The sequence below is a fragment of the Aquila chrysaetos genome, chromosome 4 (genome assembly GCF_900496995.4).
Source record: "Aquila chrysaetos chrysaetos chromosome 4, bAquChr1.4, whole genome shotgun sequence".
NCBI classification, from domain to species: domain Eukaryota; kingdom Metazoa; phylum Chordata; class Aves; order Accipitriformes; family Accipitridae; genus Aquila; species Aquila chrysaetos.
The window spans coordinates 72,409,361-72,433,802 of NC_044007.1; the positions used below are offsets into that span (position 1 = coordinate 72,409,361).

Consider the following 24,442-nt stretch of genomic DNA (forward strand, 5'->3'; position numbering starts at 1 on the left):
ACAAAACATTAATACATCTCCAGTGCTCTCTAAATCGTTTAATGATGTAGCAATGAACTCAGTAGCTAAACAGATGACAAAATAGCTGTGTTGCTTTTCATCTCCAGGGGCCAAGCCCCTGAATTTTGAGGCCTTGCTGGCAGGCAGCAGGGCCAGCATCGTGTGTCCCTGAGCCAAATCTTTCTCATCAGTAGGAGTGTAGGAGTCAGACGAAAAGGAAGGAAGAGCTCGGACAAAAAATGGGCCAGGGAAACGGAAAGCTCAAGTAGAGGGTTTAGGAAAAGCAGAGTTTTACAGTGGAATGTGCAATGGGAGAAACTGGAAAAGGAAAAGCAATTAAGTCTGGTAGAGACTGTGGGAACAGAGAAGAGGAATGAAAGAGGCAAGGGAGCTTTGAGACTTCAGCATCTGTGTTTTCAGCACCTGGAGCTCACTGAATCAATAAGCAAGGCTGATTTGAAGCAAGGCTTCAAGGAACTTGTATGTAAAACTGGATGCTGCTTCTGTATGAAAATTTAGAGCCCAGGATGGCTCCATTTGTTATTATTCATTTTCAGATTCTACTGTTGTATTTAACGTGTCTTTCATTCTCAATTTCTGACTTTAAAAAGAAGTCTGAAAATTGCTTTTAAGATCAAATGGACAGTTTCTTGCTGTAACTCAGATAAGGTGCCCAAGTGTTGCAGTGAGAACAGATAGGACAGGTTGCAAGTTTGTAAATAAGAAAGCCCTCGCTGTGCTGAGTGACTGATTTTGTGTTAGTTTTACCTGTTAATACTGTCTTCTGAGCAACTGAGTGAAAAATTCTGTCCTGCCTTGCTAAGAGTTTTTACTTGCTGCACACTGTACCTGTTCAGTGGCTTTACTGGTAACGTGTTAAAAGGGCAAAAATCTAACCTGAATTATTTGTGTGGCAACGGCGTCGGGTATGTTCATGCTGGACTTTAAAGTTATGGCAAATTACTGAAAATTCAGAAGACTGCGTATTTCTTTGTAGGGCATTGGCAACATTCAGAATCTGAATAATTTAGAAGCATGGAACTTCTACGGTTTGATTAGTTTCTTTAAAAACATGGTTTTTTTCAAGGAATTTCAGCTTTGTAGGGAGAGAGACAGAAAAGAGGTTTTGTCAGATGGGAGCATATCGTTAAGGGAAGCCAAATCCAGTGGATTGGCTTCAAGGCTAAAGTGATTTTACCTTCCTAATCTGCTAGATGTGAGGCTGCTGTAGTTCCTGGTTCCGAGCCCAGCCTGTAGAGATGCTGATCATGTATTCCAGAGATGTAAATACACACGGAGCACACATTCAGCCGGCGGTGCAGAGCAAAAGAGGTGGAGAGCAGTGCCTTTACCAGCACCCGCAGACACAAACAGCAGCAGACAAACATGGGGCAGCACAGAGAGCTCAATCCTGTATGCATACACGCCCACAGAAAATAGGACTGCAGTTAAGAAGATGGCCTAGACTGCTGTAGCTGGTCCCTTTTCTCCCCCTCCTTTCCATTTTTCCCATGCTTTTTCTTCCCTGATGCACATCGATTCTCCTATTCCCTTCCCTTGTCTCCTCTCAGTTACCCCTGCTTTTTCCCTGCATTCCTCCCGGTTTTGCTAAGTCCATACTCAAATTTCCCAAGGCTACCTAGGTAGTTTGGACCTTATGTGGTTTTACTGATACGGTTTCCTAGGCAGTGCTGGCCTCGCAAGGTTCTTCTCCCCAAAAAGTCCCTGATACTCCCCTTCAGTGCTCTGTGAAGTTTGGCCATTTCTCATGTAGCTTTCCCGTAACTACCTGTGAAATCCGGCAATCCTTCGGGGCATGCTCTGTAACGTTTGTTAGCTGCTTAAGCTTTCGTCAGTTATGTCCAGCAACTTCTTTTGTCGCATCCCGCGGTTTCTCATGTTCTTCTCTCTTAGCTAAGCCTCAGTGCCTCCTTCTCTGTCTGCATGCTTTTGGTGTCTGCGTGTATGTGGTGCTGAGGAAGGGGGAGAGAGAGACAGGGATGTGCTTAGCTCACAGGACCCGAGTTATTTAATGGGTTAAGTGGTGGAAGAGGCTGTAGCACGGTTAGCGACCCGAGATCAGCTGCGGGCTGTCTCGGAGGTCTAAGTTCCTCGCTTGGTTTTGCTCCCATTTTAACCTGAGTTAGCTTGCTCGGGGTTAGCCACCCCGAGTTGTTTTATTTCCCAAGGACAGGCATACATTGTCTGCCTGTGACTGAAAGGGGAAGGCAGCACTGACTTGGGGGAGGATTTCATCTGTCTTAGAAAATCTTGTGTCTGCTTTTCGGAGTTTTTCTCATCTGCAAGGACATCTGGGACAATGAATTTTTTTGACAGGTGATTAAATATCATTAGCTATCGTTATCATTAATTAAAACCATTTGTAAAGGAAGAAAAGCAAGTTTAGTTCCCCAGTGGGCATATTTTGCATGACAGTTTTGCAAGGCAGTATTTTTTTAATGATCTTTATGTAGATAAGGTGAAATCTGTGAGGACAACGGCTTTGTCGAGTCGAGATTTGTTTCTTGGTATTTTATTAGAACATGCTTTGCTGCAGGCTCTGTTCTTCTTGTGGAGAATTTCAGATTACTCCTGCCTCAAAACTTAATTCAGCATCTTGTAATGCAGAAAGCTGCTGCATATACTTTTATCTCCTGCAGGAGAAATTCTCCCCGCTCCCATCACCGTTTCTGAATACGTATTTCCCCATTGCCATTTTCTCTTTCCTTCCAAGGTTGGTTTGTCTGTCTGGGAGAAGGCTGCTGGCTGCCCGCTCTGCTTTCTGAGGTGTCCCTAGGAATGGATGGGGACTGCGGATCATCCCTGGCAGCACAGAGAGAAATCTGCAACGCATCTTCCCAGGCCTTCCCTAAAGGAAGCAACTGGGCCAGCTCTCCTGTCATCTGGTGATGTCAGGGCAGAGCATGGAAGTGTAACAGCACTATCAGCTTTGATTATACACAGTTTAGGAAGCCAGTTCTGGCTAGCAAAGAGCTCTTGGTTACATGGTGCAGGAAAAAAAAACAAAAACAAAACCCCATAGGTTTGCTTTTAATGATCCCAATCCTCCTTTACTTAGGAACGCTCATTGCTTTTGTATGTCCTAGTCCTTGGCTGCAAAAATGAAACTTCATCCTCTCTACTTCGTAAGCAGTCCTCCTGCCATGGTCTGTGTTCCCTTCTTGCAGAATGCTGGGTCCTGTCAAAGTCTTTTGCTTCAATCCAATGGTTCTGGCCATTAATTGATACTCACGCAGAACCCTCACCTTCTTTCTATCCCCCTGTTTTCTCTTCATTCCTCTCCACAGGGAAATTTCCAGAGTACGCAAAATTCCTGGGCTCTCTGTGCTATTTTGCGTGCTTTAGCAACACAAGGGGTGTGTGAGATTCTAAACGGGATTAAAGCAAGTTTGGCTAAAAATTCAGTTGGGTTTGTTTGGGGTTTTTTTTTAACTTCTTTTGAAGCACAGACAGGGAATAAACCCAAAGTCTTTTTTTATTTTTATTTTTCCCAACGGGAGAGATGAAGCCCCAAAAAATGAATGTTTGGCTTAACATAGCTGTTAAGTCTCATCCCCCCCAGCTGCCACACTGAAGCTTCACGTACAATGGCTGCTTTCATTAGACTTTTGAGAGCCTCTCCGCCATGCATACACATTAATATACATACACATTAACATACACTTTAACACTTTCACTGACTGCCATTTGGGAGCACATCTAAAGCCCGTTTTGATGTCGGAGAAGGTATTGTTACAATATGGTGATGGGTGAAATGTCTTCTCCTAGGGAGTGAAGTGGTTGGGGGAGCCTCCCGAGACGTTCAGCACAAAGCCTGCAGCGTGGATTTGAGCTGCTGAAAGCTGTGCGGGTCACCGTCAGGCTTGTTCTGAGCTGCGGACGGGGGAGGATCGAGAGGGGTTCTGAAGGCGTTTGTGTAAAGTTTGAGGATTTTTAAACATCAGAAAATTGCAGTGGTTTGGTGCAGAAGCAGCGTTCAAAGCAAAGAATAGAGGTGGGTGTGGTAATTGTTGAAGGTTATTTATCACAACCAGACCTAGAAGGCTGGGATTTTCTAAACCACCTTTCAGCTGTAGCAGGGAGGGTGTGAACTCAATGCAGAGTCATTCAAGGGGCATGATAGTTTGAGCCTGCTTTCTGCTATTGCTCCACCAGCCTCTCCACGGAGGAGAGAGAAGAGAGCCCCACCATTTGCTCTCCAAGTGTAACTTCGGACAAGTGGGAGTTGCCTACAAGAAAAGTGTGGAAGAAGGGGACGTAGACAGGGTGCAGGAGTAAGCCTGCTCTGGGATGCCCGTGAAAGATGTTTATGCAGGTCTACACGGTTATGTTCTACAGGAGAATGAGGATGGCAGCTGGGAGGATGGCATGGAAAGGCAATTGATTTTTAAAAAAATCTCTTGTCGCTCACAGGTTACGTCAAAATGGGAAGTTCTCTCACACCAAGTCTGTCGTGGATGAGAGTAAAATCCTGAATGGGTTAGCATCTCATCTTAGCACGTGAGAAAGTTTAGGACGCAGCTCAGGAGGAATGATAATATGTTTGTGCTGTTAGGTAGGAGTAACCTGCTTCACAACTGAGGTTGTGGGGGGTGGAAACCCGGCCAGTTTCGGAAAGGATCTGGTGTTCCTGAGGACCAGAAGTTGAACAGGAGTCAACAACCCCAGGCTATTTAGGAAAAAGCAAATGTCATGTTCTGGTGTATAAACAGGAGTACGTCCCGTAGGAAGCAATCCTTCCTCTTGGGAATGCATTTGCAAGGCCTCAACTGGAATGGGGTGCCCAGTTCTGAGCACCACAGGTCGGAGGCAGAGCAGGGTGGACAGGTATGGCAAGGCGCATCAGAGGTGTAGGAAATGCGTGACCTGTGAGGGACAACTGAAGAATTCAGAGCCCTTCAGACTCTGAAAGGAGACGTGAAGAGCCATTTTCAAAAACACGGGTTTCTGTAGCAATACAGACCTGTTCGCTGTGTCTGTGGTGGATGGGAGAGGAAATAGCAGGCTTAAATTGCTGTAAAGGAGACAGGATAAACAAAGAAAGTGAGTGTAGGCATGGTGAGACACTGAAATAGATTGCACAGGGGAGGTCATGGAGACGCTGCTAGTGAAGGTGTAGAAGATTCAGTTCAGCCTATCAGCTGGGGTAACATAGGCCTGCTTAGTTCAGCTTGGAGGGGAGAGGTGAATAATTCAGTCTTTACCCTTCTGTTCCCCATTTTTCTATGATCTCTTAACACTGTTGTATGCGTGAGTTGTACACTAGAGGCATGGTTTGGTAAGGCGGTAGATGGCTGGAGCACATGAAATGTAGGAATGTCAACTTCCTTTTTGTCTTCTTGCTTTCAAAGCGAAGGGTAAGGAGTATAAAATTGTGATAGAGGACTAGTAATGTACATAAAACTAAAAAATGGAAAAAGTAATCAGAAGATACACATTATTTGCCCCGTTCCTCAATATGCTGCCTTTTTGGTCAGAAGAAAGTAATTACATGAGCTTGAGGCTAAAGGCAATACCAAGTGTCTTGTGAAATTTGAGTGGCTTTTTTGAAGGTTCAGCCTCCGGCAACTGAATCCTCAGGAGTGCTTTGCCTGAGGGAGGGACAGAGAAGGAAGAAACGTTTTCTTCCTCTACATAACAGCCTGTAGGGCCCTGCCTCATTTCCCTTGAAGGACAGGAGTTGGTTATGTAGGAAGCAGCTGGAGCTTGTTGAGAAAACTACACAGGTAAATAACAGAGGAAAAAGAGGAAGCCTGCAGGACAGCCAGTTGACTATTAAAAGGTAAAACAAACATGTAACGTTGACATACTAGGAGGACCAAAAGACAAATACAAGAGAAAGGATGAAAACCGATACTTGTCCATGTATGCACATAATCTGAGAGTGTTACTTGATGTCTGGGGAGCAAATATGAAAACCTGGAGGGCTTAAGATATGGTCAGAATGTTGGTTCATTGAAAGTAGCGATTTTTTTGCGTCAGTGGTTTGGGAAGGATGATGAGGATGCATCTATTCAGGTAAGCCAGATAGAAGCAAGCAACAGAAAGAAAAAAATGGCAAAAAGATGCACTGAGGGGAAAGGTCTCACGTCTCTAGATTTAAGACAGTGTAAGAACAGAAAAATAAGTGAAAAGCAGATGTGATATATGGTAATAATGATACCACCTTGTAGGAACTGCACTAAGATGTCCAGCGTGCCCCTAAATTATATAGTAGAGTACACAGAAAAGGGATTTGGACTACTCATTATATTTTTGCTTGGGTACTGTCAACTCTTCTAGCAGACTGGCTCTGGGGCTGATGCAAGCCCTGTTGTTTATGATTGTTCAGTAACTCATCAGTCTAGTAGTGAGGGTATGGGTGCAAAAGTCTTCCTCAGCCCCACTCCATATCCATCAGAAGTGCAAGAGTTGACGGACCGCTGAGATGAGTTTGCTTCTATATCTGTTAGTTGCTGTCAGCCCTGGAAGAGTGCAGATGACCGCATCCTTTTAAATGGGCCCAGCACTTCCAACATGGGATTTCACATCAGAGTGCACTGCCTGGGTATTGACATCCTAACTGGAGCTTTGTGACTTACTGTCCTCAAGGATTTCAGCGTATACCTGAGCATCCGCTTTGCTGGGCTCGCTCTTTACTTCTTTGAAGTAATGGTCTCCCTGCATTTTACGTGGTGTGGGCACTCCTCTCTGGACAGTCAAGAAATACTTCTAGAGAATTTAGTGCGTGTTTGACCACATGCCAGAGGGGTTTTGGCTCATTCAGTTGCTCATCTCATTCCCATTTTAGCATGGAAGCTACCTCATGCCCATAGCAATATGAGGAGCCAATGTAAGGATTTGGTGTGATCTCATTCATTTTGAAAAGACCAGTGAAAAATCTGCTAAACCAGCCTGCCAGCGGGTGAAGTGAAAGTAACTCCCAAGCACTTGGGGTTTTGTGTCTTGAAAAAAAATTGAATCATAGATTGAAAAAAAAGGATGTGCTGAGGCTCCAGCCCAAGACTGATCTTATTTCCAATAAGGGTTTTAACCGTGTGAACAAAACCAGCTATCCTTGCGGTCAAAAGATGTCACTTCAATCCCAGGCTCCTGAAGGGAGAGTGCAGGAGAGCTGTTACAATTAGTGTGCAATCTCATTAACCTGTACCATTTTCCCCTAGTAGGCACTTGCTTGATTTGATTATAACAGTGAAGATATAGTGCAGTTTCAAAAGACGGACGAGTCCTGGATTATCTGAGCTCACCAAAGCTGTCCCCTGTGGATCACTCACCTATTTGTATTGTTTCCTCAAGGCAAATAAGGCATCAGAAGTGCCTTTATTGGCAGTCATTGCTACGTGCCAGGAACCTGCCAAGATTAATATACACAAAATCCCCTTCCCCACCTCCTGCTTTCAAAAAGTAACCAGCATAAAAGTGTTATTCAATTACCACCCAGTCAGAAACCTCATGTTGTCAGAAGTTGTTGCTAAGAAGACAGTGGTTATTAATGATGTACCAAGTTGCGTGCTTCAGCATATCTTTGGAAATGATACAGATGTGTTTATTTGCAGCTGACTGGTTAATTTTGCCTTGAATCAGTAAGTAATCTGCAGAGAACATATGTAGCAAGTAGCTAGGTATAATTTATTCATTGTTCCTTTAATTTATCTGTTTGTCTTTATTCCATATTGTCAGGTTTTCAGCTGCTGTTAGTAATAAAAGCAAACTGAAAACCCATGCAGCTGAAGATATAATTTCTTTCGCATTTTTCAAAAGGGCAGGGGATTCATCTTGGAATGAATTGATTTACTGCAACTAGTGTCTAATGCAATACTATAGAATAAGTTAAAAGCTTATAAAAATTTTAAGCACTCCTGTGAGGAAAGCACATTCAAGTCATTTGCAGTATCTGTGTAGAGTTATCTGAGTCTTTTTTGGTTGCTGGCACGGAGAGAAAATATCGTTTCTAGAAATTCATTGTCATTTCAAACAATAAAATGAAACAGCATCAGTTAAAACTATTGAAGAAAATGAACAGTGTTATTTGACACCTCTGAGTTAGAGATGATGAATTAAGATTTCAATAGGTCTCCATTTCTCCATATATTGTAGACTGACAACAGTTAATCTCCTAACTAAACATATGCAAAAAAACCCAAAAACCAGTTAGTTTACCAGCAGAGGTGTGATTCCATTTTGACCAAGTGCTATTTTGTATGTTGTTACCTGTAAAACCTTTTATTCCCAATGGGATGTTTCTCCATTTTTTCCCAAGTCACAAATTTTTCGTACAGCTATTTTGCACCGTAAATTTGGAGGCCCAAACTTTCAGGAATGTAACGTTATTCTGGGACTGTTCCTTGGTCTGCTTTTCTGACAGTTTCTCTTTAAAGGAGTTATTGTTTGCTGCCTGACCACTTTCCTATGTCAGGTGAAGTTGCTAATTCCTGCGGGACAAATTTTGATGTTTTTGAGAATCATATTTCCATAAGTCAGTCAGAATTTGACTCAGCATAAGAGTCTAGCAGAGATTACGTAGTGTGTAAAATAAAAAATAATTCTGATCTTAAAGTCATGCCAAACAAGCAAAGGCATCCTTTTTCCTCACCTTATGAGTCTCCTGTTAACAGAAAACTGTAAAGATTTGGGATATACCTCGTTCAAAATTTTATTTACAAAAAAGCTCTGCCTTTTTTTCCCAAGAAAGTTTGCACTCTGTCTCTCCAAAAGTACAATTTGCCCTACTGCTTGCCGCTCTAATTTGAACTGATTTATTTTGTAGCTATCCCTTGAACAACAGTGATCTGCATCAGTTCAACATTGAGGAGAATGGTGGAGCACCATATACCACAAAAATGCCTGCAAGGCACCACCACCACCACCGTCACCACCACCACCACGCGAATTTTGGTGCCCTTGCTCCGGACAGCAAAGACATTGTTTCTGGAGTTCCAAACCCAAACAGTAAGTCCATTGCCATGAAGGTCATTTCAGTAACTGTGCCGCTTTCAGATTTGTCTCTGGCAAGGAGGCGAAGGCAAGGAAAGGAAAGCAACACGCGTTTCAGTTTTTCTCCTTGAAGAGAAGAATATGCTCCCTGTTATTATTTGCTAGCTTTGTAGTATGTGCAAATGAGACAAGATTTGCAATTCCCTGGCTTTGGTATGGGGTTGCGGGATTTGGTGTTAGACTGGTGTTCCATAGCTGAACAAATACCCAATTAGTCACAGATACTGAGTCTCTAGCTACTTGGCACAGGCTATTTTTTCATCGTTACTATTTATTTGTATACTTTCACAAACCTATCCTCGTCTGCCATTGTATTTTGCTGATCTGCCCAGCTGGCCTTCAGCCCTCATCGTTTGGATCTGACTCTTGCTTTCGTGTCTGGGCACAAACAGCAGAAATTTTGGAGCACTGGACAAACAGTATCTTGTTCTCAGTTTGGGTAATGGGGACAATTCCTGCTCAGCCTTACCTGCCACGACTGCAGTATGCTTGCTTGCTCGGTGGAGGAATTCTTGGCTTGTAGAAATCAAAGAGGAGAGGAGCCTGATGCAACTTTGGGGAGTTTGGGTGTAAGTCTCCGCTGCTGAACATGTACAGGCTTTTTTAAGGGTACGTAGCTTGGCCAAATGTTTGTAGGTCCACACAGGAACTGGAAGAGAAACATCCCTGCCACTGAGCAATCCTACTTCTTGCTCTCCAAATTTATAAACTCTGCACTCTGCAGCGCGTGGGATGCTGAAGCTGTGTAAGAATTTCAGAAGGTGGGCAAAACGGGGCAGGATCTGTTATTTTCCTCGTCTCAAGGGGACGAGAAGTTCTTCCTTTGCCCAGTTTTTGCCTTTTATAATTGTAAATCACCCTGAGATAGGCATCCATTATGGAAACTGTCAGCCTGGACAGTTAATGTGACAGCTTTAAAATTCCTGAAACCAGGATCTTGTAATGGACGGTGCTGGGTGACCTCGACTGTAGGCTGGCTGTCCCACCTCAGCAGTAATGCACAAGCATCTACCTGCACAGGCACTTTAATCAGACTTTGTTTCAGAAACATCTCCTTTCATTTTCTTTCCCAAGGAGAGGGAGATAACAGTTTTTAGGAGGGAAGCTCAAGAAATAAAAACGCCGGGCGTTGCAGACGTTTAAGGAAGGAATCCCAAGCAGCCATACGAGTTGCTTGCTGGGTCTTTCAATGAAGCTACTCCCTTAGGAGCAACCTCCAGGAGACGTGCTGGCTTTTCGCGGACCGTACGCTCCTCGCTGGCGTACCTTCGTGCTGGGAGGTGCGTGGGGCTGCCGTGGCTGGAAAGCGTCGGCTGGTCTCCAGCTCCCCACGGCCCTGCCGTGGGTCCCGCCGAGCCGGGCTCACCAGAAGGTGATGAAAGACACAACAGCAAAAACCACCCTACGGGGTGTTTATTCCAGCTGTGTGTCTCCTCTTAGGCTGCCTTCCTCCTCCTCCTTCTTGCTGAAATAACCTTAGAAGAAAGCTTAGAAAGGCAGAAGGACAAACGTCGGGAGCAGTTCTCTTTCTGCCCAGGGAGCGTTAACCTGCGAGATGAAATGTGGCTTGTCTTAACGCTGCTTAATGCTGCCCCACGGCCACCCATCGCTGGTCCCCTGAGGAGACCTGTACCCGTGCACCCGGCCGGAGGCACAAAGCTGATATTTCCCTTGAAAGGCACAAAGCTGATTTTTTCCCTTGAAAGGCCAGTCCGCAGTTAGACCCGGCGCGTTTGCGCCCTTAGAGCAGCGGTGGTATGGATGGGACCGTTTCCCTGAAAACAGAATCAAAGTTATTCATTTGCGGTTTGGGGCGACAGGTCTGGGTGCCTTTTCGAGGCTGGTGCTCAGCGGGCTTGTTTCGGTTTGGTTTGTTTTTAATGGCTTCGTTAAAATGCTGCTCAGGCTATCTCAGCTGAGAAAACCGTCTTGCAGAGAGCTTGTGGAAAAGGCTCGTGGGGTATATGCTGAAACGGTTAGGAGCGTGCTGGCTGCCAGTCGGTTATCTAGGACGGCACGCGTGTGGGACAAGAAAAATTCGGGCAGAGAGGAGACGCTATCAGGGATCTGCGTCGGGGACACGGGGGACTGCTGTCTGGCTCCAGGCTGTGCGGAAAGGCCACTGCTGGGAAATTATTTCTAGGAAGTAAGTGGTCACTAACCTGGGAACGCTTTTGGGGAAGAGGGTGCTTGTGACCAAAATATCTCAAGTGGGAATGCCTGGAGAGCCAAAAGGTCTCATGGGGGGAATACGCTATCCTAGTGGAAACTTCCCCGCGAGGCTGCGCACACCAGCGCTTCGGTTCAGCTACCTTGTGTTTTTCCAAGGGACCGTGGGCGTTTCGTGATTTACTCCAGTTCCTATGGACTGGACTCATCTCCGAGCTCTGAGGTGGTTTTAAATTCATCTGAAGTGGAACGTGGAGTGACCCACCGATACGTACCTGGCATCGGGTCAAGCGAGGGAGAAGGCGTCTGCCTTTCCTCCGCTTACACCTATTCTGATAAATGGCAAAATTCCGGCGCAATTCGCAGGACATGGGCAGGAGAGAAGGAAACAACAGTACGCCCGGCCAGGGTTCCCTTTAAATACTGGTGCATGTTTCTCAGCAAACACACGGCCTGGGATTTTGTTACAGAAAACAAACCCGGGCCAGACCTGCCTGATTTTTCACATTCCGAGTAATTTGTCTACTTCAATTACTGGAAGAAGTGAAATCTGGTGAAACAAATCTGACGTGTGTGTTTATGAAGGCAGTTCAGCAGAAGATGTTTAGAAGATGTTGTTTTCCTGCATTCAGCCTGATTATTGTATTTGCGAGGCTGCCCTTCACCTCCAAGCTAACTTAGACAGATCGTATCTTTCTATGCAGCAGATCTTCCCCCAATGTATTCCCAGGGACCACTGTATTCAACAGAAATTAGCCTTACAGTGCCGCACAGAGAGGGTGAGCCGCTTGCTAAGCCTAATTGGCATGGCAACGTTGTGCATGGATTATTACCAGGTGCACATGAGCAGATCCACCGGCGGCAGCTGGGACTATCGCTGAAAGCAGATGCCAACAAGCATCCAAAGTAGCTCGCAGAATTTTTTGTAACGGAAAATGATGAATGAGAAGAGGGGGCCCAGCTTGCCTCTTGAACTCTGGGCTGAGCTTGCAGGTTATCACTTAAAAAAAAAAAAAAAAAAGACATCCTTTATTCCTGAACTGCTCGCTACAAAAGTCCTTGTGTAACCCTGAGCAGAGAATGGTGTAATACAGACTTGAGTTTCAGGCTGAAAACAGTGCTTTGAAAAACCACAGTGCTGCCAGATCCTTGCTTGAAATGAAAGCCTGGTTTTGCCAAGACTTAACGCTGACTCAGGAAATGTGTGTCTTTTGTAGGACTTCAGTTTTTTCCCCTTTTTTTTTTAATCTATTTTCAAGGTTGAGTTAAAAGGCTAAACCGGCGAGCTTGTTTTCTGGAGGTCTCCCTTTAAACAAAAAAAACACCTTAAAAGTCAATTTTAAATCATAGCAAACCTGAATGATTTAAATAAGGCACTTTTCCCCCCCTCTATGTTCTTTCTCAACAGGAAAATAGAATGACTGTGTTTCTTCAAAAAACAAAACAACATCATCGTGTCTTATCTTACAGCTGTGCTAATTTATTCCCGGGTGTCATTGGGCAGTTTCACAGTCTCATATCCGCAGAAGCGGCTGTGATGTGAGAAATGCTGAACTCTGGCATCGCTAACTTGTGATGAGAGACCACCAAGGGGAGGTCGATGCTGATATTGTAACCCCTTCTAGGACGCTGTTACCTCAGGGTCTGATAATGTTTCAGCAATGCCAGAAACAGCTTTTTGCTTCTATCCCTATAAGCTGGTTTTAGCAGTTTGTCTCGAGTCAGCAAAGCCCTTAATGTATATTTAAACAGCTGTAGAATTAGATCCTGAATGAGTAATATTTAATATTCTTAGGACAGGTTAAGAACCTGATCCAAACCAATCTGCAGTCAGTGCAAGGTTTTTATTGATTTCAGCGGGCTTTGAATCAGACTCCAGAGAATACCGGATTGTTCCCAACTGTTATTACCTAGAATCCGTGGCAAAAAGAAATACAGGGTGACGCAGAGATTAGTTAAATCATCACATGATGAAGCTCATTTTTCTCAGAGTACTTGCAAATATACATATATATGCCACACCATCCCCGAGATGTTGGCAGAGGCCTTTCAGGTCTGTCTCAAAAAAATATTTTTCCTTGTCTTTCTGTGTCGGTGGCTTGCTCAAAATCTCTGTTGACAAAGCACAGCAAATTCCTGACAACAGTCTGGAAGAGGCTGGCATATAAATAAAGATGTCTGAGAGAAGCCAAAAGCTATACTCTGATCTCTTTACACATCACGTGTTCTGAGAGTGGCACCTTAGCTGCATAAATAATCCCTCTGGTGTCAACTGAGTTTTAGAATATAGGGGGGGGGTTGGAGGAGGGAGGTGAGGAGAAAAATATCTAGCCCAAAGCTGGCAAAAGCCCTGCTAGAATGAAGGGACGGGTGAGAAGGAGGAGGGTGGGGAATTGTTTGCTAAATAGAAAAAGGCAAAATGACGTGACCCAACAGGCATAATTATGAAACATTTTGGAGGGTCTTACGGGGAAGATGGTTTGCTGACTGCTGTCTCTTCAAACGCAGTTGAGTGTCTTGCTCTGCAATTCTTCTGTAGCCTCCCTTCAGACTGTGTTTTTTTCTTTCTTTCTTTCTTTTGGGCATCTTTTTAGAACTGAGCTCAGGACTTCCCCTTCTTTATGATGAAACTTCTCATCTGAAGAAAATAGAAACGGAGAGTGTGAAGGTGGTTGGACCGTGGCCAGCCCTGCACGTCAGCATGAACAAGGTATAGCATATACATATATATACTTTTACATTTATATATGCCAGAGAGCGCCTTTGTCACTTCATATTCAAAAGCTCCTGCTTTTTCACCTCCAATTCAAATCAACATTCATCTGCAACTGGCTTGCTTTTTAATCACCTCTCACCGTCTCCTTATGGGACTAGCATTTGGTTTTTAGATGTAGCATTTCCTTCAACTTTGCCTTTTAAAATTTCAGAAGCTGCTGCAACAATGTTATGATGTAGTTTTAGTTTAGTTGCGAAGAGTTAGTCATCTAGGCAGCCCAGAGCTGTAAAAAAATAACAACACTTTAAGTGATAAAAAAAAAAAAATCTTGTTTTTCTACATAAGGAGTCCATATTACGCCTTAAAACCCCCCTGGCATCTGATGTTAGTGGGTGTTTTATGAGTGAGTTTTTGCAAGGGTGGCAAAACAGCCATGTCCCGCTGTTTCTGCTAGAGATCAGAGGCCAGCAGGTCGGTGGCTCCTTGTAGCCATGTGAGGCAAAATCCACTGTGCCTGCGCTGTGCAGTGCCTTGAGCTGGGTCTGGATAGAACCACAGAGACCCGGACCTCTCGTTTGCAACCGCATCAGTCCTGAGACGGACCCAGTAAACTCAATGAGAGTATTGCAACTGGCTTCAAATGAGGTGGGTCTGGCCCCCCAGTGACTCTGCAGACGGGTTAAAAGAAAGGTGGTGTTTCGAGAGTTTTCTGTCGGTTCAAGGGAGAACTCAATTAAATTACTTCGCCTTGGTTTCACAAACAGCCTTTCGTTATCGATATTATTTCAACAAGCATTAGAGAAATTAAAATCAAAGGAGAGGTGGCAAAGTGTATCAAAAATGCAAGCACAAAGGGGCTGTATATCTTCTACATAGCATAATCTTTCTTTTCTCTGGATGAGAGAATCCAGGAGATGGAAGTCAAGGCTGAAAATCAGCGAGTCTGGTGTTTCTAATAAAAAGTGAAATCTTGGAGTTTTTTTTTCAATATTGTAGTTACTTGAAGTTAATCCATAACGCAGTAGATTTTCCGTCATGAAGATTTGCTTGAAGAACCGTGTCCAGGGTGTGTCATGGGGTGGTGGTGTAGTTCAGCTGCGGACTGCAGTCCTTATGCCTTATGAATGTGGTCATGAGGCGATGACGTATGCCGTGACTTTTGGAGACTGCTGAATGAACAGATGAAGGTGGAATATTTTAGACTTTTCCCCAAATCTATTTGGTTATGAGCTGTGAGGAGCTGTCATTTTGTCTGACTGGTTGATTTGAGTGGGGATAAAAAGTTAAATCATAAAGTAGATAAACTGGGGTGAAATGGAAAATAAGTCATCTTTTTCCCATGGACATTTCTCCAAGTTCTTCTTCTAGAAATACTCTTAACTGGTAATAAGTACAGTTTTTTGTAGGCAAAGCTAATTAAGCATTGACATAGTTTGCCAAAGGAAAATTCTCCATCTTGCAGATTCATCCAGTGAATACCCAGGTCTTGTGTGAGGAGCACTGTAGTTCGGATGTAATTACTGATACCCTGTCTGAACCCCAGCTGAGAACATTCACTTAGGTGCAATGTCCAAAACATGCTTTAAAGCACTGTCCTACACTATTTAGCTTATTGACAGCTCAGTTTGGCACATATATAAAGGGCTAAAGTGAAGAAGTGAGAGGACTTTCTCCGTGTTGACCACAGCGCACAAGTGGATAAACCAGTCTGGCCTGTGTTGCACAAAAGATCCGAACAGATAATCTCAGTGGTACCCTTGTGATCTCAAAATGAGTAGATTTATGGTCTTTTTTCTTTCTTTAAATGAAAGCTCCAAACATTTTGGTCCTGTATTCCACCATACTGTGCAAGTAGTCCCAATAGAGTCCCTGCAACTTCTGCCTGGCAAGGCCTGACCTCTGATCCTCTCACTCGTCTTCTCTGGAAATCTGTGGAAGGAGAACTCAGATCTTCTATAATTAATGGTTTTCTTTGGCTTGTCCTGACAGCTCTAGAATCTTGTCCACAGTCAGATGGATTATTTATTTAAGGACTAATTAGCAGAACCCAGTATCATAGCAAGTCAGCGCTTCACAATAAATGCAGCTGCACAGTAAACGCAGCCTGTGTCTGCTGTGGTGAGACTGCCATCAGTCAAAGTTTAGCTGATGAAAAAGCCTTGCAATGAGCTCCAGGAGCTGCTGAATGCTTTTGTTTCTGGCAGAAGCTCAGCAGAAGGCAAGGCTAGAGACATGGGCTGTCTCATGAAAACCCTCTCCTGGCAGTCATAGAGGGTTTGGGTTTAAGAGCTGGGCAGCAATCCCGTGAACAGCGGTTACCATGTGAATGCAGAGGAGGCCAGTCCCTCAAAATTTATTAAAATTGCCATTTTGAGCCATCTGAAAAGTGTACGTGCTCTTGAAACAGGCCCAGAGTCACCACTGGAAAGCACCTAGTGATCAAGCCCTCACGTTACGGGCTGTGGGTTGTGACCAACAAATCATTCTGAAGTTCTTTTGGCCCCTGGCTTGTGGTTTCTTCTTCAAGCACCGTTTTCTGACCTAGATCCTAGTGAAACATGTACGCAGAGCTCGTAAAGCTAAAACAAACAAACCGCAGGTCTTTGAGCTTCGAGCGGAGCCTGGAGTCGCCTCAGCAGATGGCTTCTCCGATGAAAGAGAGGGACATGCCGTAAATATTGGGCTAACCCTGGGCTGAAATGCTGTGGAGCGTTGCCCGGCACAAAGGCAGCGGGGCAGGTTAGACAGGACTGAACAGCCCTGAACTGTGACAAGCGTTTTTCGCTGGGAATGTGGCCTTTAAAGCTCCTTTGGTTATGGTAGTTAACTAGCTACTCAGTCCAGCAGCGAACAGATTTTAGCGAGTGGTCAGTGTGGCTCGTTTCTGCCAAAAAAATGAAACGTTAACAGCTCTCCTGCACCACTCCATTGATTTTTATTCTACTAAGTGCTTTTTATTCCCTAGTTTTGCATCCTCTGAAATATTATGCTTAAACAAAACCAGTGAAGCAGTTACAAAGCTGCTTCATTTGCTCTATTTCTGGAAATAAAGCAACGGTTTCCACGTCTATTGCAGAGCCCCGACTTTCACTCCCCCTCTTCCTGTTGCTAATTATTATTTTTTCAAGCAAAATGCTTTGGGGCTGGAATTTGTTAGGCTTAATAATCAACCCATAGGAGAATTAAGAAGAAATTGGGAAAATTAGATTCAGCAGTTAATTAATTTGATTGTCCGCTACAGCAAACTTCATCTCATGGGAATGAGGACTGGACGCGTCCAATCGCTTTTCCAGAGCTGTTTGGTACAGTGGAAATGTCTGTCCACCTACTGAATGATAAAAGTCACTTTCAACATGCGTTTCATGCCCTTTGGTGCTAGCGGACTCCTTAATCTCCAGGAGAGACAAGCCTAAGTGTTGTAGCTGTGAATGTATTTCTGATGTTCTTTCTTGCAAACCTTTCATTAGAAAAATATGTTCTCCCATCTCCCCTTGCTCCATGTGTGTATGTGTGTGTGTATATATATAATATAAAGCCAAGAATGTATTGTTAACATTTCTGAAATCTTGGCAGTCTAGTAATTATTAGTCCAGATGTAATTATTACATAAAAAGAAAGATACTAATACAGTTCAGATCATTTCTACCCCTTTTCCTGGTGTTATGCTCACCCTTCCCCTACACCCCTGGGTCCTAAGGTTGGTGATTTCATTCTGGTGGGGTCAGAGGGGGTGTTATGATGGCCATAGAATAATTTAGGTTGGAAAAGACCTTTAAGATCATCGAGTCCAACCGTTAACCTAACACTGCCAAGTCCACCACTAAACCCTATCCCTAAGTGCCATGTCTACACGTCTTTTTAAATATCTCCAGGGATGGTGACTCAACCGCTTCCCTGGTCAGCCTGTTCCAGTGTTCCATCCAGTCACGTTCATGGTTTCTTCTTCCTCGCTCTAGGATCTACTTTGTGTCCTTTTGTATATTTGCAAACACGCTTTTCCATCTTGCTCTTTCTTCATTGATCTGCATCTTCACGTTGCACCCAAAATTTTCTATACATGGTAGCTTTTACATCTTGCTCTTTCTTCATTGATCTGCATCTTCACGTTGCACCCAAATTTTCTATACATGGTGGCTTTTACATATATGTGCTAGATACTATGTCTTCACTCTCTTCATTGCCCCGAAAACCAGTTTTGTCCAGCTCTAGGTCTGCACTTCTTTAACTGCCCATTGGTAAGTTGTTTATAACCGTGGGGCCAGCCTGTGCCCCTTGCGTTATCACCCGATGCCTGCGCTCCTCTACACCACCTCGCCTGTCTCCGTTTCTCAGGGCCTCTGTTATCATACCAGCCCTGTGTTGCTTTGTACTACATCATTGTGTTAGAGTCATAAATATCTCATTCTACAAAGAATAACTGCTTGTGTTACTTTTTTCTATATAAAATTAGTGCTGTTACAGCTAAACCTGGTAAAACAAAGCTGCAGGCAGATCGAGAAAGGTTCAGACAGAGCAAGCCTGATGAGCCTCAATGCAAACTTTGCAAACTTTGTTCAAAGCTTATGGCCTTCTGCTAGCATGCCAATACCATATTACAGGGCTACCCAGTTATGCTACTGACTGATACCACTGCAAATCATACCGCTTGCAAAAAAGCCGTGGAACTACCTGCCCCGTGCCCAACTGCAAAGCCTAAAGCTACCGCCGTTCCAAAAATCATTCGTGGTTTAAAAAACCCCACAAAACCAACTCACTTTGTTGATATATCTGAGACTGTTCTGTATGATTCTCTGATCGGAGGGTATACCCCAGGGAACGTGGCTACCATGAGCCAGTAAGGCTATCATGAAGCTTGGCACTGACAGAGGCAGAATCTAATAATATTGAGCAATAGCATTTTATAAAATAAATTTGATACCAGGAACTAAAGAGGTTTGCTCCAAGGATATAAACATAACAAGATTTATTGGGAGTTACACCTTTCATTAGACCGACTGATAGTTGACCCGAGGAAGGTCTAGCGTATCTGACAGCTTAATGAGGGGCTTTTTCATTTGTTTGTTTTTCCAAATATATTTTTCTAATAAAAGATGCAGCTTCTGCTTGCAAACTTTGCCTCAAATAAGAATAACACATAATCATACAGGTCTTACCATTATGGTGTCTGTTCGTAATTGGTGTTAGCTATCACATGGAAAAAAATCAATAAATCTCCTGGTGGAAAGGGGGCGAAAGAGTCTGTAGATTTTCATGCACATTTGCAGATGCAGTTGAGTCCCAGGAAACAAAAGGGTTTGATCTTACATAGCTAATGTGCATTCAGAACCTATATATCTGTGTTGTCTTCATTAAAATTTTACCTCCCACTAGTAGTGATGACTAGCAACGAAGAATAGACCTGCGTTCCTAAACAAAATATTAATTCTGTTCTGCAGATGTCTCCAGCTAAATACGTGTTCTAGACATACTGTTTGGCTAAGAAGAGAATATTGATAAATTCACGGAGGCAAAAGATCGTGAATCTTGCTCTCGGTACACAGTTTGATGTGGAACAAAGCATGAACCTTTTAAAGCAGAGAGAATGGAAATGTTAAGTACAGGAGTGGTATTGTTGTGTTTCATGCAACTATTTTTATATTCTGTACGTGTACTTAATATTCAGTTAGCTTTGCAAACCAAAGCCAGTGTCATCATTATCTAACACTGTACAAATCTGCCTTCAGTTCTAGTATCAGCAAATGTAATTGAATTTAAAGTAAATGTTTGGGAGGAGAAAAGCAAACATAAGACCTCAATTATAAGAAGAAAAAAAGGCATCTAGTTTTATATGTGTATATATCTGAGCTTGTTTAACCCACTTCTATCAAACCCATTTAAATACAATTCTCCAGTGTTCTCCTTCACTGGAGAAGTAAGGTTCTGCATCAATGGTGAAAGTGATGTGAACATATTGCTATTTTTTAGCACCAGCAGAACTGGAGATGGAAAATTGGAGTGTTATCAGGTATCTTAACATTTTTTTCCTCATTTCTAAACCTTTTAGGATGAGCTTAGATCGCAGTTTTAAGCAGGAAGATTATTTCTTTCATATGCAAGTTTGACTCTCAGACATTCGCTTGAAAGGGGCATCTCAAATTCTTTGAAATTACATAATAAGAGATGATAAAATTGGAAGTTTCATTAATATTATGCCACATTTAGTTTTCTAATGGCTTCCACATAGAATGCTCTTAGTTTATAAATGAAAATAAAATTTTAATAACTGCCAACCTGGTACAACATTTGAATACCCAGCTGCTATCTTTATGCTTCATTCATCACTGCAAGCGAAAAGGATTCTGGAAATGTAAAATTTCTTTATTATTCAGCAAAGTAAAGTAGATTACAGTTTTCATTCTTGCAGCAATAGTATATAGAGATTCTTAATGCAGGCAGGTTTTAGATCTTTGATTTTCTTATAAACTAGTGAAATGAACCATAGAAGGTACTGTGTGGTTTTGTATAGTCCTTAATTTTTTTCTTTTCTTTTGCCTTCTTGATGACAATTATATTTCAGGAGTTAAATTGGGCGATGAATGGGCTTATATGTAAAGATCAGTGGCATTAAGGAACAACACGAACTTATATAGATGCTTTCTATAGCGTTTCCACTGGGGCAGGGGGAGGTGGTGGCCTTGGGCTACTGGCTCAGCATCTGGTGAGCAGGATGAGGCCAAGCAGCGATTGCAGCAATGTCTGCTCCTCGCGTGTGATCGGTCACTGAAGGTGCTGCTCTTCCTGGTGGGGTGCAAGCAAAGCAAATTTTGCTTGCTTGAAGGTGAAACCCTTAAAGTGTGACCCAAACGAGGGTTAAAGCAGAGCGGAATGCCCGGGAATGACTTCTAAGAAGTCTGCAACCTCCAGCAGCACCAAGAGCAGCTTTTTTAGCCAGGTCAGTGAGCATCAGCGTTTGGACCTCTCAAGTTATGAGAATCTCCGTGTGAGACTTGCACATCAGATCCCGCGCTGGGGACAGTCTCCATTACGTGGAGTCATCTGGTATAATCCTGAATACAGCAGGAGATTTAGACCTTTTGAGGGTTCCCAGCTACAGGGCAGCCCCCCAGGGCTTTTATCTTGCTCTTGGTCAATGTGGGGAAATTGGGCAGGGGAGGAAGAACATAAGGACTGAAAAATATCCATATCCATCTGAATAACAGATGGTTGGGACTCTGTTACTTTTTGAGTTATGAAACAAGCTTGTGTCCTAAACAAGCATCGGTTGTCTTAATTTAGCTAGTAAAATACAGTTGCTTAACCTTGCTTGACTGAAATGCTATTCAATTAGTATGCAGTGTTAAAACAAAGGTGGGATTTCGCATGGCCTTTAGAAATGCCACTGCTTAGTGCATTGTTCTTTCTGCTGTTAGAAATCAATACGCTTAGAAGTTGACAATAATAGCGGCCCTTTTAAAGTGTGTAGTACTGCACTGTGGCTACCAAGACTATTGGTGAAAAAAAAAGTTGTGCTTTCTTTACAGTTGATTTTGTCCTTGTGAGTATCTCCACTTCTCAGCTTCATGAGTACCCCAGAAAAGACACCTGTGGCAAACAAATATTTCATGTTTTTTTTTATATGTTTGCCAGAACTACCATTATATTCAAGACTGAATAGATGACTACAGTGCCATAAGTTGCTCCAGCTAGATGCTGTCACTTTTCATTTGAAGTATTTTCTTCTTCCCTTAGGAAGAAAGTGGGGAGAATGAAAAGTCAAAAAGTATCTTCCACTAAAAATAGTAAATGTGGCTCAGCAAATAAACATGTAAGAATTATTAGAAATTTGCCAGAGAAAAAAAATCTCATGATGAGCAATCCTTTAACAGACAGTTATTCAAAATCCTACCTAGCAGCTATGGCATTTTGCACACAGAAGTCTGCTGGACCAATTTTGCTTACACATGAGAAATATCTTGCAGTGTCAATAAGAGTTCTGCAGAGGTCTGGCTCTTCCCCTGGCCAGTGTTTGCAGAACAGTTTCCTCAGGCAACATAATTGCATTTGTGATTTGCTCCACTTGCGGAAAGTGTCCCCCGAATCTTGATGTTCCCTTTTGTCTGTGATTGTTCGTGGACCTGAGAGAAGAGTCAGTAAGATTGTAGTTACTGTCAGCCAGTGGGATGCCATGGAGGAGGGCAGTAGAAAAGATAAAGGAGGCAGGTTTTGATGTTAAAGGGCTAATCATAGGGTAATTTCAGTGGCTAAAAAATGTCCGGTTCCGTCTTGAAATACTTTGCCAGAGGTGAACCTCAAGGATGCGCTGAATCTGATTTACTGATGCTTTGTACTTGTTTTGGCTGAAATCTGAATGACAGCATTATATATCTGTTCTGTCTGGGTGTATACAACCACTCGCTCTTTGCAGCAATGAGAGTGGAAAATGAATGCATAATCTAGCCTGTTACTCGGTTGTAATTCAGGTCTCACTTCCATGAAGAATAGGAAAGTTTACAACGGCTGTTATGCCATTGCCCAATTCTTCTTTAAAAAAATATAAGATATTACAGTTTGATTGTTCAAGAGTTCACGTTTACAATCCTGGTCTCGTTCATACCCCGTTTGTTTATACATTAATGTTATGTTGTCCTTATTTTTTTTTCTATTTTTTTTCTTTTCTTCATGGGAAGTTTATTCATGCTGGTATTTCTGCTGGATGTAGTTTGTTCAAGGCACAAAACCTTTAGGTCGTGTTTGAACAGGTCACTAAACTAGCTGTCCTAAGGCTTTAGATTTCTGATCCAGATCACTGCGTAGGTAAAGGGTTGACATCAAGTGGAAACAGCAGCAGCAATGTTTAAACTCCCTGGTTTTTTTTTTCTCTTTCTGATGAAAGAGATTTTGCTTGGCTTGCAATTACATGGAGATCCCTTCAGATCCTTCTGGTTAAATTTGCAAAGCCCCTTTACATTCTTAAGGTGGTGTAAGAAACCAAAGTTCGCTATAGTTGAGTGTTGTGAACTTTTCCCTCTTCTGCCTGCTGGGGGCTATTTTGAGACAATGTTTGCTTCCTCGGTGTGATCACGGGTTTGGGCAACCACTCCAGGGCCTGGCTGGGCTTTTTCCATGTATCTTCACTCCACAGCAGTTTCTTGCTTCTATCACTCAGGCTTCCCTGAGGCTTTTCTTGTCTTGAAAATAGTATCAAGTCATTAAATATTTTGAAAACTTTTTATTCTAAGATGTATCTATCAGGGTACGAACATGGAAGTTTTATCCAGTATTGCTGAATCAAGTTGCTACAAGTAAAAATTTGACCTTTGAACGTTTTGTTAACTTATCTTTCTAATAGATGTCACTGTGCTTGTCTTTTATATTAAATATAGGTTGAAGACAAGAAAGTATCTGAAAAGACTCTTCATGCCCCTGTGTCACCTTCATCTGTACCTGACCATATGAAGTGCAATATCCTTAAAGCTCAAGTGGAAGCTGCTTTTAGAGTAGGCGCCCAGGTAATCTGTGTTTAATATGTCACCTTTCTAGTTTTGGCATAGCTTGCACCGATTTTCAAAAATCACGTCGTTCCTGAGGAAGCACCTTATTTTATCTCAAGTATCCACATTGATCTAGCTTTCTCTAGCTGCTCTGAAGTTTCTTCAGGTAACTCAAAATGATTGATATGATGGAAGTAGGAAATTTGTCCTAACTGACATGATTAATGCAGCTGAGAGAGGCTGAGAAAATAGGAGAGAAGGCCCCAGGAAATCTCCATGTTTTGATTTTGTCACTGCAGCTTTTACTTATTTTGTAGCTGAGACACAACAACCTCTGGAGTTTTCTGAGGCTACCCACCACTCGTGGAAACTGTGGTTAAGGGTTTTCTAAAGATAATATCTATGCATCCAGATGCAACCTTTATTTTAGGGGATTAACTTTAGATGTCTGAATGTGAAATGTTAGCTAGTCTATTGTTTTCTTACTTGATCGTGTGCTCTTAACTAACTATTAAGCTGCTATTTTCACTGCTTGGTCAGTGTTTACGTCCTGTTTGAAAAACACCACAAGTCCTGTAATGATGTCGTGCAACTGAAAAATGCTGCTAGATGGCCTGACTGTAAAAAGTTGATTTCCCAGTCAGAGGTAAACCTAAGCGAAACCTAAAATATGGGATTCTTTTCAAGCGTAATTTGTGGCCACAAGATAATGCCATTGGTGCCAAAAATAAAGCCAAATAGAATGCTTTAGGAACAAAAGTAGAGGCAGAAAGATTGGTATGACTCTTATCCCAAGCTCCTGTGGTATCCTTGTGCATACTATTCTCTTTGAATACAAATTATGTTGGTGTTTCCATTGCTTTGTTTCTTTTCACAATAACATATCGGGTCAACTTGCCCTGCAAAGGATTTTGTTGACAATCATCTTCGTGTATTTGTTGTTCCCTGGCAGATCTTTCATCCGAGAGCTAGATTACATCTGGGCTAGCTAGACCTGAGGAAGTATCAAAATTTGGTTATTCTGACTAGATTTCAAGCACAGAAACCGTAAATCTGACAGCGTGTGGGGAAA

General features: G+C 42.9%; 1 protein-coding gene across 2 annotated transcripts in view; it reads left to right on the plus strand.

Moving 5' to 3' along the window:
• The window catches only part of EPB41L4B (erythrocyte membrane protein band 4.1 like 4B), a 177,952-nt gene that overhangs the window by 94,372 nt on the left and 59,138 nt on the right, over positions 1 to 24,442 (plus strand). For both annotated transcript variants that reach the window (XM_030011373.2, XM_030011375.2), the window contains exons 16-18: positions 8,789 to 8,970; positions 13,779 to 13,894; positions 23,263 to 23,388. In XM_030011373.2, the coding sequence (XP_029867233.1) occupies positions 8,789 to 8,970; positions 13,779 to 13,894; positions 23,263 to 23,388 (424 nt within the window). The remainder of the gene's footprint in view (positions 1 to 8,788; positions 8,971 to 13,778; positions 13,895 to 23,262; positions 23,389 to 24,442) is intronic.